This window comes from Neomonachus schauinslandi, chromosome 1, assembly GCF_002201575.2.
Source record: "Neomonachus schauinslandi chromosome 1, ASM220157v2, whole genome shotgun sequence".
Lineage (NCBI taxonomy): Eukaryota > Metazoa > Chordata > Mammalia > Carnivora > Phocidae > Neomonachus > Neomonachus schauinslandi.
In genome coordinates this window covers 58,079,704-58,100,587 of record NC_058403.1, presented here as the reverse complement: position 1 = coordinate 58,100,587, position 20,884 = coordinate 58,079,704, and the positions used below count along the sequence as shown (strand labels likewise).

Below are 20,884 nucleotides of genomic sequence, written 5' to 3'. Positions count from 1 at the left end.
GCTCTCTCTCTCTCATTCTCTCTGTCTCAAATAAATAAATAAAAATATTAAAAAAAAAAAAAAAAAAAGAAGATTGGAACTTTTATTTCATGTATCTTAATTGGAATATGAATCTGCAAACTTTCAAAAGTGCTCCAGAGGAACAACGGGAACTGTGACATTAATGACCAAATGCTGACTCATGGATACACGAGAAATCTGACCTTATGGGTTTATAGGTGAAATTATATGTTCAGCTGTCTTGCTGTATCCCAAATAATCTCTCCTACAATAGGCTATCAGTCAGATGCCTGAAATTCCACCAACTAAAGATACCTGCCTGCCTTTCTAAATTTTCCTGATAAGAATCCCCTGGGGACATCATTAAATTTCAGACTCCTCCCTTAAAGATTGGAATTCCTCCCTCAGACTGATTCAGTGGGTCAGGGATGGGCGGACAATCTGTAGTTTTTAACTAGTACCTTGTTGAAAAAAACAGATTCCTGGGCTCTACCCAGGCTTCTCCTTTGTCTGGGAAGAAGCCCCCAAGTCGACATGTTTTAGAGCATATATGATGCACAGGCCTGGAAGCTCTCTTCTAGTGTCACTGCCTTTGGGGGGGGACCCTTGAGTAAGTTCTCAGTCACTATCACAAGAGAGGAGAGAGAAGTAGGAGATTGAGGGAAGATAATTTTAGAATTGAGGGCAGATCTTAGTGTAGGTGGAGTAGGTGGAGGAAAGTAAGAACTTGAGGGACAGTGAGCAGCATGTCAGAGACAAAGGAGAGAATCTCCTGGGAACCATCCAATGGCTATAGTCCTTCCTACCATTTTTGGGGGGGGGGGGGGGGGGGTTGAGGACATGGGCAACCCATTGGAGAGTGACTTTTTAAAGCAACTACACTCATTAGCTTTCAAGTGGTGGGGAGAATTCAGGGTCATTCTGTATGCCACTAAAAATCTGCCTACATGCCAGAGGTTGCCAGTCGTTTTACATGCTGCTAATGGAAACCTAGCAACTGTAAACATTCACTGATTTTTCTCTTGTATAGTAAGAAGAAAACATAACTTATAGACCATCTTCTGGCAGAAGATGATAGATTTGGATCAGAAACAGGAGGCGTTGGAAGCCAGGCATCAAAAGTGAAGAAATTTTGCAAGCCCTTGGGTGAGAAAGGTGACAGGGATTTATTTATTGACTCACCTGTCCCAATTTGTCATTATGTGGTTATCTCATGTGAGCGTGTTGCTTTGAGGCTGATGTGTGCCATCACCGATGTTAGGAAGAAGGTGGAGTCAGCTGCTGGAAATGGGTCTTGAGTGCACATTTCTCTGCAGGCTGCTTCGGCCAGTACTTCGTGTCATTACCTTGTCAGCATTCACTTCTGCTTACTTCCCTGGACCCTTCCTCCCCCTTTCCAGGGCTAGAGCCAAACCTGAAATACTGCCATTATTATTCATGGCTAACATTGGTTGAATTCTTTTTGCTGCTAGGCACCGTGCTGCTGTGTTCCCCCTGCATTTTTCATTCCTTTCTCAAACTACCCCAGTGGTCTAGATGCTTTGATTATGATCCATTTTGTAGATGAAACATCTGAGGTTCCAAGAGGCTATCTAGCTTCCTCAGGACCTCACGGCTAGGAAATGGCAGAACCAGATTTTAAACTCATGCTTTCCTTCCTTCCTTCCTTCCTTCCTTCCTTCCTTCCTTCCTTCCCTCCCTCCCTCCCTTCCCCCCTTCCCCTCTTCCCCCCTCCCCTCTCCTCCCCTCCCCTTAGAGCACATGGGAGCACCATACTGGTGGGGAGGGGCAGAGAGAGAGAGAATCCCAAGCAGGCCCCTTGCCTAGCACTGGGCCCACGTGGGCTTCATCTCACGACCCTGAGATCATGGCCTGAGCCAAAATCAAGAGTTGGACACTTAACCACCCAGGTGCCCCTAAACTCATGCTTTCTGACTTCCGATTCTACACTCAGAAAATGGGAAATTGCACTTGTACCTCCTCCAGTGTACTGGAACAGGTATCCCAACTGGATGGACCGCTTTTGAAAGGCTGTCTGTCCCTGAGACTTAAAGCATTAAGGTTTTCATTATGAAATTTTTGAAAATCAGAGAAGGGAAAGAAAGCACGTATAATATTGCTGGCCTTACGTAACTATAACTAGTATCTTCATGTATTTTCTTTCAGGCTTTTTTTGGCATATGAATGTATTTCCTTATAGTATGTATATTCTTTAGTATCTTGATATTTTAAATATAAGTAGAATTTTCATGCTCCTATCCAGATTTTAATGACTCTTGAGAGATAACGTACGACTTCTAGGAGTTTGGGAGAGGGCTAGCAAATGAGTGAATGAGTTGAGTGAGTGGTTGCTTCCGTGTATGGAATATTACATGTTTGTACGCTTGTCACTTTTGTTTTTTCTGTGTTCAGAGAGGAAGACCATTGTCCAGTTTAAATTTTGTAGAACATATCAAACAGTACCATGAACAAAGAACATACTCTTCCAAGTCAAATATGTTTTACCTGTCTTTCCAGGTCTTGCTCAAATCCACACTGCCTTTAAGCCTTTGTAGATTTCCAAGCCCATAATGATCTTGCCCTAGTCTAGTCTTCTCAAGCACTTTCTGGCTATACCTCACATTTGACATTCACCATGCTCTCCATCTGCTAGTTATAATGTTTTTTGTCTTGTTTTCTTATACCTTTCTTAAAGGAAAGGATACCTTTTTCTATCCATGACAGCTAAGCCAGCACTTCTTCATGATGTCACTTTTGTTTTTTAGCATTTTGGTTTTCAAACCAAATTGCTATTAATTAATCAGTGTCTCTAACATACTAACTTTAAACTTTCTGGTGTGTCTTTCTATGCCTTGTAGGTTCCTATCACTGTAATCATGCCAGAAATGACAGAGAATGAGACTCCTACAAAAAAGCAGCACAGGTATGTAGCCCTGGTCCAAAAATAATATATAATTTGGGCAGATAAGCAGAATTAGTCCCTACTTTGCTAAATAGGTAGTCCTCAGGGAACTTTCATTTCGGTGCCTAAAATTTAGCTGTCCTTCTTATTTTATTAACAGCGTAACAAGTAAGAATGATAATCAGTAATTAAAATTGTATAATACCAAATCTATGTTAAATGTTTACTTTCTCCTGAAATTTTTACTTGCGCACAGTATTAACAGTCTTTGTAGATCGTAAGTTGATTTAGGCTGAAGTCAATTTGAATAGACATTTTGTAACATTATAATTTTGTGACATTACAATATGCACATCAGTACAGTATTACTTCTGGTTCTTTGTATAAGCCTCCTTCTGAATTTCTAGCATTTTGGGCAGTGTTTCTGCTTAGAATTTCATGCCCGGTGCTTTCATTAATATTAAAATCCCCATTCTCTTTCCTTACCAAATAGTTATTAGAGAATGCTAATGTTTGTACATAAATGGGAAAATCAGTGGTTTTAGGAGATTAGCTTTTAGGTACACAAATGCAAAAGATGGCTCAAATGCCAATTGTCTGTGCATGGGTGCTGGTGACTGCCGTGCTTTTCTCCCTGGGGATTCGAAGTTTCCTCTCTTCTGTTGCTGGTATCCCTCACTGGTGTTCACAGCACCCCTTGCTGGGCACCAGGGCAAACATCAGAAGTCACCTACTCGGCATATCACTTTGAGAGTTGACTAGCTCTTTAATTACATTTTTCAAATAGTTAAGGTTTTTTCAGTGGTTGATTTACTTCCTAGCCAATGACTTCTGGGTATGGAAGAATAGAGAATTGTAGTTACTTCTAGAAATTGTAGATTCTAAATTTATACTGATGTATCTGCAGTTAGGTTTTCATACCATAATATATATTAAGAAAATATTTTTTCAGATGGTTTCTTGCTGATACAACAAATACAAATTCATAAAATTTATTTTTAGAGTTCTCCAAATATAAAGTGGTAAGAATGTTTTCCCATTATTTTCATGTTCCTTGTATCTGCACTTTTTGTTTCAGGAAGAAAAACCGGGAGACACATAATGCAGGTTAGAAACAATTTCAATTTTACTTGTTAGCACTTTTTGCATTCAAATTGAAATTATACTGTAGTTGATTGTAAGTTTTTATGTTATAAGCATAGCATCATTATTCATTATGTTTTAGGAAAGTGTTCCTTATTACTTTTTTTTAATATTTTATTTATTTCTTAGAGGGAGAGAGAGACAGAGAGCATGAGTGAGGGGGGGGGTAGAGGGAAGAGCAGACTCCCTGCTGAGCAGGAAGCCCTGTATGGGGCTCAATCCCAAGACCCCGAGATCATGACCTGAGCTGAAGGCAGATGCTCAACTTACTGAGCCACCCAGGCACCTCTGTTCCTTACTTTTTTGTTCCTTTATTGTTTAATTGACAAAACGCCCCTTGAGTCTCATGACGATGGTTTGCTTATCATCTTCTTTTTTAAGATTTTATCCATTTATTCATGAGAGACAGAGAGAGAGAGAGAGAGAGAAGCAGGCTCCCAAGGAGCAGGGAGCCCGATGCGGGACTCGATCCCAGGACCCTGGGATCATGACCTGAGCCGAAGGCAGACGCTTAACCATCTGAGCCACCCAGGCGCCCCTGCTTATCATCTTCTAAATTATTGTCTATTTAGATAATTTAAGGATTAATATGCCCCTGAAACTAGTGGTTTAAGTGATTTCACTCACTGAGGGAGTCCAGCTCTACCTCTCCCAAATGGAATAAAGAGTATGTGTCTTTGCAGAAATTCCAGAGGGGGCTAGCTACCTAGAGGAGTAGGGAAGAGATGAGCAGCAGGCTGCAGATCTTAAAGGTCCTTGAAATGTGAATAGCTTAAATGAAGTTGTGGAGTCCTCAATTATAGGAAAAATGTAGAAAATACATATATCAAATTTCTAGGCCAAAGTTGGATAAGCATTTATAGAAGGAATTGTGTGTACTTTTACAATTTGGTACATTTTATAACATTTTATTTTTCAGGGGCTACAGTCCAGATCTCAAACAAAATATTTTAGAAGTTATTATCTATTACTCTATAAACGATATCTTCCCTTCCTTAAGGAAAGGACCCTGGGGGAATTTTTGTCTATGGAAAGAGGTGGTAAACACTGGTGGAATATTGCTGCTCCCCAAAATGGGAATTTCCTGCCTTTGAATTCCCCTTTATCACTGTGGGTAAAGAGTCTTAATGTTGTTGGGTTTTTTTTTTCCACCTCCACCCATTTAAAAATCACTCTTAGATAAGAACAAATACTATTGTTAGAGAATTCAGAAGAAATGTGAGTTATACTTTATTCTTTTGTGTTCTTTGGCCAAATTAATTAAATCTGATCTTTTTTTGGCCATAGGAACTAATTATTTTTATTGGAATCAACTTACATGGTGTCATAAATGTGTCCTGATAGTAATTTATTTTGAGAGAATGATTAGATGTCATTGAAAAGAAGTCTTTCCTGCTAGACTATGAAGCAAAAAGTCTGTATTCTACAAAACAAGACCTGCTTGTGGTCAATCTGAAAGATCATCCTATTAGAAGTACTGGAGTCTTGTTAGAAAGGAAGGTTTCAGAAACCTGACAGGAAATAGCCAAGACTAATGTTTCTACTTACAGTGTCTTGTTGAAATTATTTAGATCATCTTGTGCCCTCTTGACCCTTCCATATGATCTTTATAAAGTTGTAGCATGTAAGCCTGGAATATTTCTTAGTTAATTTGATTGAGATATTGTCAGTTGCACAATTTCTTAGATGGGAAAAGTCTTATGTGGCCAAAGTGAATAGACCAGACTCTGTAGAAATTTTAAGTCATAACTAACGGCTGTTCTATTTGAAAAATGCCTTCTAGACATCCTAAGAGGTGTTTTAAGGTTCTGTAATCTAAGTAGGTCTCATTTGCCCATATGAAAAGGCAGCTGTTTAGTATCTTAGCTTGTTAGTGGGTTCTTAAATTTTAGTTATCACTAAAATCTCTAGTAATTACTTGAAACCATAATAATGGCCTCAACAGTGATGTAATATTAGCAACTTCTGTTTATAATTTGAATTTAATTATTATAGATCACATTTTAAAAATGTTAATAAGAGTATTACTTATATCAGTTCCTATAATACTAGACTTAAAATACGACATTCTTAGAAATCTAATTGTAGTTATTTGTCTTCAGTCGATACTGTTTGATAAAATTTTGTTAGGGATTTCTTTACCTAAAATTTCTTTACCCAGGGAGAATAACAGACTTTGGCAGTGGTTCCATAGGTTTGATAAATGGATTTTCCCCTCTATCTAGTGGAGAGGCATAGAAAGAAGAAAATCAATGCCGGAATAAACAGGATAGGAGAGCTGATCCCATGTTCCCCTGCCCTGAAGCAGGTAAGAAGTCCACTCCTATTTTCATTCATTACTTATGAACAGATAATTCCCTGAGTTGTTTCTTTGCTCAGAGTGATTATTTTTGTTTCCTGTCATTTATGGTATATAGTTAATTGCCTCATTGTTTTTCATTTGCTTAATTTTCTATGTATCTATCTTTAGTTTTCCCCATACTTATAGCAGTCTTCTAGTAGAGTGTTCTACATGATCGAATGGACCACGTAATTTCTAGATCTTTAAGATCTTGAATTATTCAGTCCCATGATTCCATTTTTTATGTGCTATTATATTTACCAGGCATTTCTTTTATTTTCTGTCAATCATATTTTTTTGTCTTTAAATTCTTACCTAGAATCTTCCAAATATCTCAGTTTTGTTCTCCGTGCCCTATCAACCTCCAGTGGTACATAAATCTCAGCTTATTAAAGGGGAGAGTTTTCCCTCATGAAGATAGCTTTTTGTTTCCTCTGATAATGAGGAAAACAAAACAAAATAAAACAAAATGGAAACAATATGAAAGGCGTAAAAAAGTTTGAAAAATAAATTGACGTGCTACTTCTAAGTTATAACTACTGTTACAAATGTTGTTATGTATATCTTCAGACATTGCTTTATGATTAGATAGATAGATAGATATATAGATAGACACTGAGTGCTGTTTTATAACCTGCCTTGTCATTTTCATTCATCAGTATATAGTAGACTTTTAGTTAGGGATACCTTTCCTCATATGATCACCTTTATTTTTCATGGTAATATAGTGTTTCATTATAATGGGATTTCATAATTTGTGTTAGCCTTTTTTGGTTAATTTTTAATTAAATTAATATATGTGAAAATTAATATATAAACATAACAAATAGCACTAAAAAGCTTAAAAAACAACAATATTAGTCTCTGGCCTGCTTGTTTCCCAAGTCCAATACAACAACTGAAAGGCATCCATTTTCAACTGTTTCTTCTGGAATACACCTTTATATTTTGAAATAATAAGCTTATATTACTATATCTTAATTTTTCTATTTTAGATTTTATCTATTGACTTATTATTCTTTTCCTTTGTCTTTGCCTTGTCTAATCCTCCCAATATAATTCCGCCCCAACTTTTGATTAAATTGATATTCAGTTTTTTGGTTTTTAGACTGAAAATATTGTTTATGGTAGGAAGGAGTACTAATACTATGTTTTGTCCTATATGTAACTTTTGTGTTTTTTGGGTTAGTAATTGCCTCGTTTTTCATTTGCTTAACTGTTTATATACCTATCTTGTTATTATTTAAATTTTTTTAAATTTATTTTTTATTTTTAAGTAAGCTCTATACCCAACATGGGGCTTGAACTCACAACCCTGAGATTAAGAGTCCCATGCTCTACTGATTGAGCCAGCTAGGCACCTCTCTCTATACCTATCTTTAATTCTTTCCACACTTTCAACAGTCTGTTTAGAGTTTCTACATAGTCAAGTGTATCACATAATTTCCATTTTCTCTTTTTCCTTTGAGACTTTACTTCTGGAACCTTCTGCCCTTCTTCAGTCTCAACTGATTGGTCTTTTCCAACTCTTCTGTTTTTAATTTCAGCTCTCATACTTTTAATCTAATTGTAGTTATTTGTCTTCAGTAGATACTGTTTGATAAAATTTTGTTAGGGATTTCTTTACCTAAAATTTCTTTACCCAGGGAGAATAACAGACTTTGGTAGTGGTACCATAAGGTTTGATAAATGGATTTTCAAGAGTCTTTTTCTTATTCTCTTTGTTCTTTTTCGTATCACATGTTTGGTTCATGAATACAATATCATGTCATCTCTGAGGATGTTATATAGGTTTTAAAATTTTTTTCTTCTTCTTGTCTTTGTTTCTTCTGATTTTCTTTTTTTCCCCTTTGTTTTGGTGTTTTGTCTTTCATTTTGGAGACTTTCCTTAAATGTTTAGTGATACTTAGCTGTGTTCTCATATTTGAGAATGAGGCATTAAGAAGCCGATTGAATAGGCTTGACTTTTGGTGCCCTAACTGTTGAGTGATTAGGTTGTAAGCTAGTGTTATTGTTTTTGTAGCATTACAAAATATCAATATTGGTAGCCTGTTTAATTTTGGGAATAGTATTAACTTTTATTTTCCAGACAAAAATCCTTCAGCCCCCTATCTACGAATGGGAAGGCTGGGAAGAGGAGTATAAGGCTGGTTGCCATATTCTGGGAGCTGGATTGGGGAAAGGGTGCTGGAGAGTCTCATGCTTTAGGAGGCAGAATTTTACTTTACCTTCCTGTCTTCACTGAGTTGCCTCATCTTGTCCACTTCTGTGCCAACCATTCCTGAGGCCAAAATTCTCTGTTTCAAATTTCACAGAAAATAAACTTGTCTCCTGCAGTTGGGGCAGGAAGGGGAAGTCATCCAGTAGGATGTGTGTGTATGGGGGAGGGGGTTAATTTTTATTTCTGCATAAGAAGAATCTTTCCACCAGTCCCCTCAATTTAACCCCATTCCTCACCCCACCTTTTGTGGTAGCTGGAGCTTCCCAGTCCTGAACCTCCCCAGGCTTTCAGAGGGCCAGATCAATTTGCTTGCTTCTCAATACCATCTCCCTTGGCAAGATCTTACACTTCAGTTTCTTTTCATTCTCTTCTACAGGATGGTACTTAGTCTTGCATAAGTGTGTTTTTTCATTTGTGTGTGTGTGTTTTAATGCACTTTGAGTTTCCTTAATATGATAGCAAATTTAAGGGCAGGAACTATGTTTTGTCTTCTGTTATGTCTTCTGATTGTTTTTCTTTCTCCACATCTCAATGTACAGTAGCTTCTCAGGAAATATTGGTGTTTGCCCAGTAATATCTTACTTTCCTGTTCTTGGTTGTCATTCCTACAAGTTTCTCTGAAAGGAAACCATAGTTATTTCACTTCCTTGGTGTCCTAGAATGTGCAATGAAAGTCAGTATTTGGCTCCCAGAAGCCAAGTAGATTAAGATTTTCTTCACTATTGCTACATGTCCTTAGCCCCATCTGCAGTAGAGAGGCAGTAGATGGGTATTATCAGGTTCTGTCTTTGTCTCAACTCTTGCTTTAAGAAAGGACAGTATTTATTTTTTCTCTGTAAAATGTTTCCTAGATTATATTGGGTCTCTGTTGGGACTCAGTCTAAGAAACCCAGAATTGTAACTTTGTGAACCAAAGCCCTAAATCACTGATTCCTACCTGAAAAGAGCTATCTGATAAAGTACTAGGGATATTTAATAATATACATACTGGAATAGAAATTAAACATTCACCGCAACATTTTTAATAGCTGAAAAATAAAAAAACAAAATGTCTTTTATACAGCTTAAGAGTTGTCAGTAATGGACTCAAAAATAAAATAAATTCAGCCTTTACAAAGTATAACGTAGATATCTAAACTCTATAGGGAAATATCTCCAACAAGATATATTTTTAAATAAAAAAGAACAATGTAGCGTACTGTTTATAGTATCCTCCTATCTGTTTTTTTTTTTTTTTTTTAAGATAGATAAATAGATCCACGTATCAGCCTAGAATATTTCTGGAAGGATATATAAATAACTTTATGGCAGTTGCTTCTGGAATAAGGTCTAGAGAACTAAAGTCAAAAGGAATGTCACTTATTGTGTTTTATTTTTTAACAATTGTTCATAGAGTAAAGAATAATATTTAAGTCTAAAATCTTTACATGGCCTTGAAAGCCCTCTCTGGCCTCTTCCTCCTACCACTCTTCCCCTATATACTTTACTCTAGTTCTGCTCACCTCACCACGGTTCCTACAATGTGTGAACACAGCCCTGCTTGAGGGCCTTTGCCCTTGCTGATCCTAATACCTGGACCCTCTTCCTCCATATATCCACGGGGCATACTTCCTTGTACTTCCTTCTGGTTTTTACTTTGTCTTACAAGAGGGGTCCTCTCCAACCTCCCCATGCAAAATAGATTATAGTACAGTGTCTTAGTTTGGGCTCTTATAAGAAAAATAACATAGCCCGGGTGGTTTAAACAACAGAAAATTTATTTCTCACAGTTCTGGAGCCTGTGAAGCCTAAGCATACATCAGTTCCTGGTGTATGCTCTTTTCCTGGTTATGTCCTCACATGACAGAGAGCGCGATCACCTCTCTCATGTCTTTTCTTCTAGCGGCACTGATCTCATTCACGAGGGATCTACCCTCATGACCTAATTACCTCCCAAAGGCCCACCTGCAAATAACGTCATATGCGGGATCAGGGTTTCAACATGAATTACAGGGGGACACAAACATATATATATAATGTATATTCCTAAAGGTCAGGAATTTTGTCTGTTTTGTTTATTATATCCCTAGTGCCTAGAACAGAGCCTGACACACAGTAGATGCACAATAAATACTTAGTAAATGAAAAATGAACAGTAGAAGCATTTGAATATGGTGCCTGTTTTAATTTTGAAAAGATACATGTCACATATATGTGATAAAACCAAAGCTTTAAGTTTCTTTCTGCAAGTTCTTACTCTTCAGTGAAACTTTTAAATGGTTAATTCTCTTTGGCAGAGCAAGAATATGATCCTGGACCAAGCCTTTAAATATATAACAGAATTGAAAAGGCAAAATGATGAACTCCTGCTTAATGGAGGAAACAATGAACAAGGTAAAGATTTTAAGATTCTTACTTTTTATTGTTTTTTCAGTGTTCAGGTCTTTGTGTCACAGGTCAACTTACATGGGATACAGAAGGCTTTTTGGACCAGAAACATTATTAAGATTGTGCATTCAGTGGGTCTGAGAGAATAGTGTTGCAAAATAAATTCATCTTAGTTTACCTACCCACCCCCCACCCCACCCCTCCTTGAGCAACTCTAATCTTTCAGGCATACAGAATTTTGATTTTGGACTCTTTTGTGTACTTCATGTTTGCTTAACTCATGAGACAAATAATGCTGGATCTCTTTTATTCCACTTTGATCTTCCAGCTAGAGGATATAGGGGAGAGTCCTGCTCAGTGTAACTTAAAAATAAAATAAAGATATGCCTGGGCCAAGACCTAACTGTGAATTAACTGAAAAGGTCAAAACATTCCGTTCATAATTGTTTACATTGCATGTAATGTGTGTATCAGACTGCCTGATCATTTAGTGAAATTTGATTTTTATTATTCATTACTTTTTTAGATGATCACATTGTTAAAAAATTTTAAGTTTTTTATAACAGCTGAAAAGAAAAATACCCCAGGCAAGTATAAAGCTCAGAGGAGTAGGCGGTTTGAATTGTTCTTTATTTATGGCTCTCACAAGAGCAGAGAAAGAATTTCCTGTGACAGCTCAATAGGTCACCTTAAAAGGCGAGGAACAAAGGTAGAATTTGCTGAGGTGGGGGCAGTGTTGGGCTGCGTTTTGTATATCCGGAAGGTCAGCGTTCTGAATTCTCTTTGCTTACTTTAAGTTAGATTACAGCTTACCCCCTCACCCAAGTCAGCTGTCTTTTACAATCCAGGCTTTGTTTTGTGATGCTGGTAGGTAGGTAGTTTCATAATATATGTTTGGTAACTGTTCTGAGGCACCCCACAGTAGGGATGTTAAGGCTAGAATGATGTGTGGACTTTCTGAGGAGAGCTCCTTTGGTTTCACAGCCTAGAGGCTGAGGCAGTCAAGTCACCTTAGGGAAAAGGGAACCTGTTAGAAAAATACCAGTTGCCTGGGGCTCAGGAAAAGCTGAGCAGATGGGCCAGGGCTTGAGGCTGCTTAAGTCTGACTACTATCCTTTCTTTGGTTCTTTTTGGTGCATCTGTTCTCTTTTCTTCCCCCAGCAGCTTCCCCATGTACTCACTGTCCACATGACAGGCTGGGCCGTGGTCTGAGTGGTGGCCTTGGGAGTCAGGCCCACCTGGGTTGAGTCTCCTCTTCACTTACTCAGTACCCGTGGCTATTTACCTCACCTCTCCTAGTCTCAGTTTCCTTATCTTAAAATGAAGATAATCCTAGCATGTATGTGGTTGATTTTAGACAAATTTATGCGATTGCTCCGAGACTGTTTCTCACATCTCAAAATATTGATGACAATAGGTATTTCCCATCTAATGGCTGTTATGAGGATTAAAAGAAATAATGCAGGTACACTACTTAGAGTAAAGAGGGCATATAGTAAATGTTACCCGTTACTGTGGTCATTATCATTATTATTACTATTATTAAATGAGATGATGAGTGAAAAGTGCCAGTCATGTAGTAAGTGTGTAGTAAGTGAGAACAGTCGTCATCATTATTTGGTCCATAATAATTGTCCATTAGTTTCTGATGTCCCTGGCACGTTGGCATCTTTCTTCTGTGTCTCTTAGTTTAAATGTCTGAGAAGAATAATCTGCTAGTCTCAGCTCATCCTTGTCATAGCAGAACTTTTTATTTCAGGCCCCCTCATAGGGCATGGGCTTTGAAGATTAGCCGCCCTTGGTGGAGGGCGAGGGGAGACTATCTACCACTGTGGCAAGACAGGTGGGATGTGTAGGGTCACAGAGCATAAATACCAGCACCCAAGGCTGCCCCAGTTGTAGGATCTGTGGGTGAAGTTCTCCCCCTTCGGAAACAGTAGGGGTGTGACAGTAGTGTATATGCCTTGGCCCTACCAAGGAAAATTCAAGTTCTGTTATTGATGCTTTCTTTGGTGCTCTACTACTTTACTTTTACACATTCTACTTGGGCTCTGTTGTTTCAGAGAGTAAAATAGAAGGGAGTTTATTTATTTTATTTTATTTTTAAAAGATTTTATTTATTTGACAGAGAGAGAGGGAGAGCACAAGCAGGTGGAGGGGCAGAGGGAGAGAGAGAAGCAGACTCCCTGCTGAGCAGGGAGCCCGACGCGGGACTCGATCCCAGGCCCCTGGGATCATGACCTGAGCTGAAGGCAGACGCTTAACCCACTGAGCCACCCAGGTGCCCCTAGAAGGGAGTTTAAAGCCATTTGTAAAAGAGACTATTACCACCACAAGTAGTGTTCGCTGTTACAGCATTTAAATGCTATTATATTGATATTCAGTGTTATTTTCCTAACATGTTACCATGATATCAGTATGTCTTCCCTTCTTTTACCTTTGTAGCTGCCCTATTGGGAATTTTTGAATTGGGAATTTTGAAATTTCTACATTGTGAGTAATTTCTGACCTTTGGGTTGTTGACCCTTAATGATACATTCTTTTTTTTTTAAATATAATTTTATTATGTTACGTTAGTCAGCATACAGTACATCATTAGTTTTTGATGTAGTGATCCATGCTTCATTGTTTTCGTATAACACCCAGTGCTCCATTCTTTAAAAAGGATTCAGTAGAGGCTTGATACACCACTGTAAAAAGGAGAAGGAATTTGCTTTAGAAAAGAACTGAAGATTCTCAGTTGAGGTATTTAGAAATACTAGAATTATAATTCAGTAGTTAGCACACAGCTTTTTCTTAAGTTACCATAAATACTGACATTAACAGGTAATTGTTTCATTTCTATTTTTAATATTGTAGCTGAAGAAATTAAAAAGCTACGTAAACAACTGGAAGAAATTCAAAAAGAAAATGGCCGATATATTGAGTTACTGAAAGCAAATGACATATGCCTATATGATGACCCCACAATCCACTGGAAAGGAAATCTTAAAAACTCAAAGGTCTCTGTTGTTATTCCCAGTGATCAGGTTCAGAAAAATATCATTGTTTATTCCAACGGGAGTCAGCCTGGTGGACAGAGCCCGGGAACAGCTGTTCAGGGGATAACCTTCAATGTTGGTCATAATCTACAAAAGCAAACTGCCAATGTGGTACCAGTACAGAGGGCTTGCAATCTGGCAACTCCTGGGTCTATTTCTGGAGTTTACCCTGCTGAAAACAAGCCGTGGCGTCAGACCACAGTTTCTGCCCTGGCTGCCAACCAACCTGTTCCTCTTTGTCTTCCTGCTACCATTTCTGCTCAGAACATTCTCGCGCTTTCCACCTCCGAAAGCGAATCGAGTGTGCTTGGTGCCACCAGCGGCTCACTGATCGCTGTTCCCGTTGGGCCCGAACCCCGCCACCATCGGTCCTTGCACACATGTGTAAATGATAAAAAATCTCCTGAAAATAAGAATGGGCAAGAGAGCCCCAGATCAGTGAAGAAGACAGTCCCCGGTACCACAAGCATCCCCACCACCTCCTCGGCGACTGCCGCGAACGTGCACCATGGAAGCAAGTCCTGCCCGAGCATACAGGATTTCAGAGATGATTTTCAAACCACCTTCGTCGTTTCAGTTACCACCACGGTCTGCTCCCAGCCTCCCAGGTCTGTAGGTGATTCTTGTCCAGCGAGCATTAGCAAGGGTGCAGACTTGGCAGGTGTTACCGCAGTGGTGGCCCCCTCTGCCCCTGGAGGAGGGAAGACCACCACTCCCGTAAGCACTCTCTCTGCAACCCCTTTGGACAGTAGTTGGACTCTTTCTTGTTCTTTGCCTTCTTCAAGTATTAGCGCTTCAGATTTAAAAAACATGAATAGCCTTACCCGGATTTCCTCCGCTGGAAACACACAGACCACGTGGACTACTTTGCAACTGGCGGGAAACACTATTCAGCCCTTAAGCCAGACACCTTCTTCTGCTGTGACTCCGGTAGTAAATGAGTCTGGTCCCAGCCCTACCACAACCAACCATGGTAGACACGTCACTACAGGCATCAACTTGAGTAATTCCTTCCCAGCAGATGGGCAGGCAGTTGAGCAAGTAGTTGTAACCTTGCCTTCTTGCCCATCTTTACCTATGCAGCCACTGATTGCCCAACCACAAGTTAAATCTCAGCCTCCAAAAAATATCCTTCCTTTGAATTCAGCAATGCAGGTTATTCAGATGGCTCAGCCCGTTGGGTCGGCTGTGAATGCAGCGCCAGCTAATCAAAATGTTATCATTCTTCAGCCCCCCAGCACTACCCCTTGCCCAACGGTGATGAGAGCAGAGGTTCCCAACCAAACAGTAGGTCAACAGATAGTGATCATACAGGCAGCTAATCAGAACCCCTTGCCACTCCTCTCGGCTCCACCTCCTGGTTCTGTTCGACTCCCGGTCAATGGAGCCAGTGCTCTAATAGGGTCTAATAATTCAGTGCAAAATGTTTCAACCCCACAGACTTTTGGAGGAAAGCATCTTGTCCATATATTACCGAGACCTTCATCTTTATCAACATCTAGTTCAACACAAACTTTTTCTGTTACCATGTCAAACCAACAACAGCCTCAAACCATTTCTTTAAATGGACAGCTCTTTGCTTTGCAGCCTGTGATGTCCTCACCAGGAACTACAAATCAAACCCCTATGCAAATTATCCAACCCACCACCAGCGAAGATCCAAATACCAATGTTGCCCTGAATACGTTTGGAGCTTTGGCCAGCCTCAATCAAAGCATATCACAGATGGCTGGGCAAAGCTGTGTACAGTTGTCTATTAGCCAGCCTGCCAATCCTCCAACTGCTGCAAATAGTCAGACCACCCCAGTTAACTGTGTTTCGTTAACAACAACTGTAGCATCTCCCATGACAACGGATAATTCAGCCACACTACCCAATACTTACAATCTAGTAACTACTCCCTCAGTGAACACCGTAGCTTGTTTACCTAACGTGAAGTCAAAAAGGTTGAATAAGAAGCCAGGTGCCAAGAAACACTTAGCAGCTAACAAGTCAGCATGCCCCCTGAATCCAGTCAGAGACGTGGGCAAGTTAGACTGCCCCAGCACTGAAGCCCCCGCAGAGCCATCATGTAATGATGGACTGCTGGAAAGCCTCCCTGTTGTGTTACCATCTGTTGCCGTGTGCCAGGCAAATAGCGTAAGTGTTTCTGGTTCACATTCTGTGGATGTTCTGAATTCTGAATCAGTGATACCTGAATCTGTACCCAGATCTAAGTCAGCAGAAGAGACTAGCTCACCCTCCCAGGAATCTGTAGCAAGTGAACATTTTGTCATGGCCCCAGCAAAATCCAAAGATTCTGCCCCCATTTTGCAACGAGAGACATCTCAGGATAAGCCACTAACTAGTTTGGCGTTGTCAGATGCTGCCAAATCCTGCACTTCGGCCAACGTGTTGATTCCATCTCCAAGTGATCCCCGCACTTTGGTTTCTCAGGTTTCTGGTCTGTCATCTACCGCTAGCACTGCAAGTACCGACTGTGTTTCCGAGGTAGAGATCATTGCTGAACCTTGCCGGGTGGAGCAGGATTCATCTGCTACGATGCAAACGACAGGTCTATTAAAGGGGCAAGGTTTGACTGCACTGCTCTCTGGTCTCGCTAAAGAGAAAGACCCTCAGAAATTGTCTCTTCCAGTCCAGGTGGACCATCCTGACTTTTCTTCGGAACATTCTAAAATAGTTGATTCAGGTGTCGATTTACATCCCAAACAGGAGCTGTTACTGATGAACAGTGACGATAGAGACCCGGGACCGCATCACTCCTGTGTCCCCGATCCGGAGGTTATCGGTGGTTCCTTGCTTGTCAGCAGGCAGGCCGACTCTCCCATGTCAACCAGCTCTGGGAGCAGTCGTAGTTTCTCGGTGGCATCCATGCTTCCTGAAACGGCTAGAGAGGATGTCACCAGCAGCACGACGACGAATACATGTGACAGCTGTACCTTTGTAGAGCAAACGGACATCGTCGCTCTTGCGGCAAGAGCTATTTTTGATCAGGACAGCCTGGAGAAGGGAAGAGCTGGCAGCCAGGCTGACATGAGGGAAGTTACTTCGAAGCCTTCCGATGCGCCACCTTTAGAGGGGGACCAGCCTTTCAAAGCACAGCTGTCTAAAGAGGGTGGCACAGGACAGGCAGAAGTGACACCAAGTGAATTTAATTCTCAGGATTCGATTGAAGCCACGGTGGATCGGCCCCTTGGGAAACCAAGTTGCTCTGTAGGAATTAAAACATCAAATGCCTCTTTACAGGTTTCCACCTCTCAGCCACCTAGCATCACCAGTTTGAGTGTGAATAATCTCATCCACCAGAGCGGCATCAGCCATCCTCTGGTCAGCTGTGCCGGGATGTCCCAAGCTTCAGAGCAAACGACTGTTCCTGCCACGGTTAACATGACGGTGGCATCTAGCTCCTACACCAGTCAGCCTCCTGGAGTGCCTCTGATGACCGACTATCCCCAGGAACAGCTGAATACCATTACTGGCACCCTCCCAAATCCACAGATCCAAGAGCCGCTCTTAAAGCCAAGTCAGGAAAGCCGCAAAGACTCTGCTAAGCGTGCTGTCCAAGATGACCTTCTGTTGTCTTCAGCTAAACGTCAAAAGCACTGTCCGCCAGCCCTGAGGCTTGAGGCTATGTCCCTGATGAGCCGAACTCCGGACGGCATTTCTGATCAGGCTCAGATGATGGTCAGTCAGCTCCCTCCCGACTCTGCGAGCTCTGCGGTGCCTCTCAGCAACCCAGCCCATGGAGATGGCCTTACGCGATTATTCCCAGCTAGTAACAATTTTGTGGCCCCCGCACTGAGGCTGACGGAAGTCCAGTGCACTTCTCAGAACTCGGTGGCCGAGCAGCAGCCAACGCAGGCCAATCAACATCTCCAGGCCCTGCAACAGCATGTCCCAGCCCAGGGGGTAGCCCACCTGCATAGTAACCACCTCTACTTAAAGCAGCAACACCAAGTGGGGCAGTTACGAGAGAGGCATCATTTATATCAGCTGCAGCATCACGTACCTCACGCCGAGAGCTCTGTCCTCTCTCAGCCCCATAATGTCCACCAGCAGAGGACTCTACAGCAGGAAGTTCAGATGCAGAAAAAGAGGAGTCTTGTGCAGGGCACTCAGGCCTCGCAGCTTTCCTTGCAACCAAAGCACCACGGAACTGAGCAGTCCCGCCCCAAGAGCGGGCAGCCACATCCCCACCATCAGCAGATGCAGCAGCAGATGCAGCAACACTTTGGAAGTTCCCAGCCGGAGAAGAGCTGTGAAAACCCTTCAACTAGCCGGAACCACCATAACCATCCCCAGAACCATCTCAGTCAAGATATGATGCACCAGCAGCCGGATGTTGGAAGCAGGCAGCAAGGTTCAGGGGTTTCTTCGGAACACGTATCTGGGCACAATCCGATGCAGAGGCTTTTGACATCGAGAGGCATAGAGCAGCAAATGGTGTCCCAGCCAAGTATTGTGACTAGACCTTCAGACATGACGTGTACTCCACACAGGCCGGAGAGAAATAGAGTTTCAAGTTACTCTGCTGAGGCCCTCATTGGAAAGACATCTTCTAATTCAGAGCAGAGAATGGGCATATCGATTCAGGGTTCCAGAGTTTCGGATCAGCTTGAAATGAGAAGCTATCTTGATGTTCCCAGGAATAAGAGTTTAGCCATTCACAATATGCAGGGTCGCGTGGACCATCCCGTTGCCTCGGATATCCGCCTTTCTGACTGTCAGACATTTAAACCAAGTGGAGCCAGTCAGCAGCCCCCGAGTAATTTCGAAGTACAATCGTCAAGAAATAACGAAATAGGAAACCCTGTATCATCACTGAGGAGCATGCAGTCGCAGGCTTTTCGAATTAGTCAAAACCCCGGTGCACCACCAGTCGACCGCCAAAAGAGATTACCTTATCCACCAGTTCAGAGTATCCCAACAGGAAATGCCATCCCACCGAGGGACAGTGAAAATACATGCCACCAGAGTTTCATGCAGAGCTTACTTGCCCCTCACCTTGGTGATCAGGTCCTTGGAAGCCAGAGATCACTCTCAGAACATCAGAGGAACACACAGTGTGGTCCGTCCTCTGCAATTGAATATAATTGTCCCCCAACTCATGAAAGTGTCCATATTAGAAGAGAGAGTGAGAGTCAGAACAGGGAAAGCTGTGACATGTCCCTGGGTGTAATTAACACCAGGAACAGCACCTTGAATATTCCTTTCTCAAGTTCTTCTTCTTCAGGAGATATTCAAGGTCGAAACACAAGTCCCAATGTTTCTGTACAGAAGTCCAATCCCATGAGGATAACTGACAGTCATGGGACCAAGGGCCACATGAACCCTCCAGCCACAACCAACATGCATGGTGTTGCAAGGCCAGCTCTGCCCCATCCGTCCGTGTCTCACGGAAATGCTGAGCAAGGGCCTCCTGTACGTCCCACTAATTCTTCAGTTCCCCAGCGATCGAGGCATCCCTTGCAAGACAGCAGTGGTTCCAAAATTCGTCAGCCTGAGAGGAATCGTTCTGGAAACCAAAGACACAGTAATGTCTTTGACCCAAGTCTTCCCCATCTTCCTCTGTCTACTAGTGGTAGTATGATTCTTGGACGCCAGCAGCCTCCTACAGACAAGAGAGGAAGTATTGTTCGTTTCATGCCCGATAGCCCACAGGTACCTAACGATAATTCAGCGCCTGACCAGCATACACTATCACAAAATTTCGGTTTTCCTTTTATTCCCGAGGGTGGCATGAATCCACCGATAAATGCTAATACTTCTTTCATTCCACAGGTTACTCAGCCTAGTGCCACTCGAACGCCAGCCCTCATCCCTGTAGACCCCCAAAATACTCTACCCTCCTTCTATCCCCCGTACTCTCCTGCTCATCCTACACTGTCCAATGATATTTCCATCCCCTATTTTTCCAATCAGATGTTCTCAAATCCTAGCACTGAGAAAGTAAACAGTGGAAGCCTAAATAACCGATTTGGATCAATTCTGTCTCCTCCCAGACCTGTCGGTTTTGCTCAACCAAGTTTTCCTCTGCTCCCTGATATGCCGCCAATGCACATGACCAACTCTCATTTGTCCAACTTTAACATGACATCTTTGTTTCCAGAAATAGCTACAGCTCTTCCTGATGGCTCGGCAATGTCACCTTTGCTTACGATAGCAAACTCCTCTGCCTCCGACTCTTCCAAGCAGTCCTCAAACAGACCTGCCCACAACATAAGCCATATTTTAGGTCATGACTGCAGTTCAGCTGTTTAAATACTGATAGACTAAATGCACATGTATCGGCTGAGACTACAAATGTGTTTGTGTGTGCATGCACACAATGCACATGGAGCAGGAGATCGTGTGTGTGTGTGTGTGTGTGTCTCTGTGTTTGTATAATCAATTTCCAGTTACCTTCTGAATGTAGGGAAGTCACGCCAGAGATGATGCGAATCGTGGGTTGTCAAAAACAAATTATCTTTCATTTTTAACTGCACAGTGTGCTTTTTAAATTTTCTGAGTGGAGCTAGATTTTCAAGTTTGATTTGTAATCTTATATTCCATAAATGCTAGTCAGCTGGAAGTTGGGGGAGATCGTTTTGGCATGTGCTGGGTAGTAGTAGGAAAGAACCTAGATTTTAAACTTGATTGTTGATCATTTGTAAAGTAGATACTTGAGATAGTTGAATTGCTCTCCAAAAATCCAGATACTTCGATACAATGTAGTGGCTCAGCACCAAATGCTTGGCCAGTGTCAGCATCTAGAACAGTTCTTACCCATGGCAGGTGTTGAGTTAATATGGAATGAATGTCCATGGTTAAAGTCAAGCAGTTAGCAAATAAATGAGTTGTTTAATCAGCCTTCATTCCCAAGGTTTGGT

At 41.4% G+C, this 20,884-nt stretch overlaps 1 protein-coding gene across 1 annotated transcript; it reads left to right on the top strand.

The window, feature by feature from the left end:
- Positions 1-2,864: 2,864 nt before the first annotated feature.
- On the top strand, positions 2,865-20,457 carry USF3 (upstream transcription factor family member 3). Its single transcript, XM_021692348.1, has 5 exons — positions 2,865-2,923; positions 3,981-4,009; positions 6,271-6,353; positions 10,884-10,980; positions 13,834-20,457. Exons 1-5 carry the CDS (start codon positions 2,877-2,879, stop codon positions 20,274-20,276), a joined length of 6,699 nt encoding a protein of 2,232 aa, XP_021548023.1. The 5' UTR covers positions 2,865-2,876; the 3' UTR covers positions 20,277-20,457.
- The last annotated feature ends 427 nt before the right edge of the window (positions 20,458-20,884 follow it).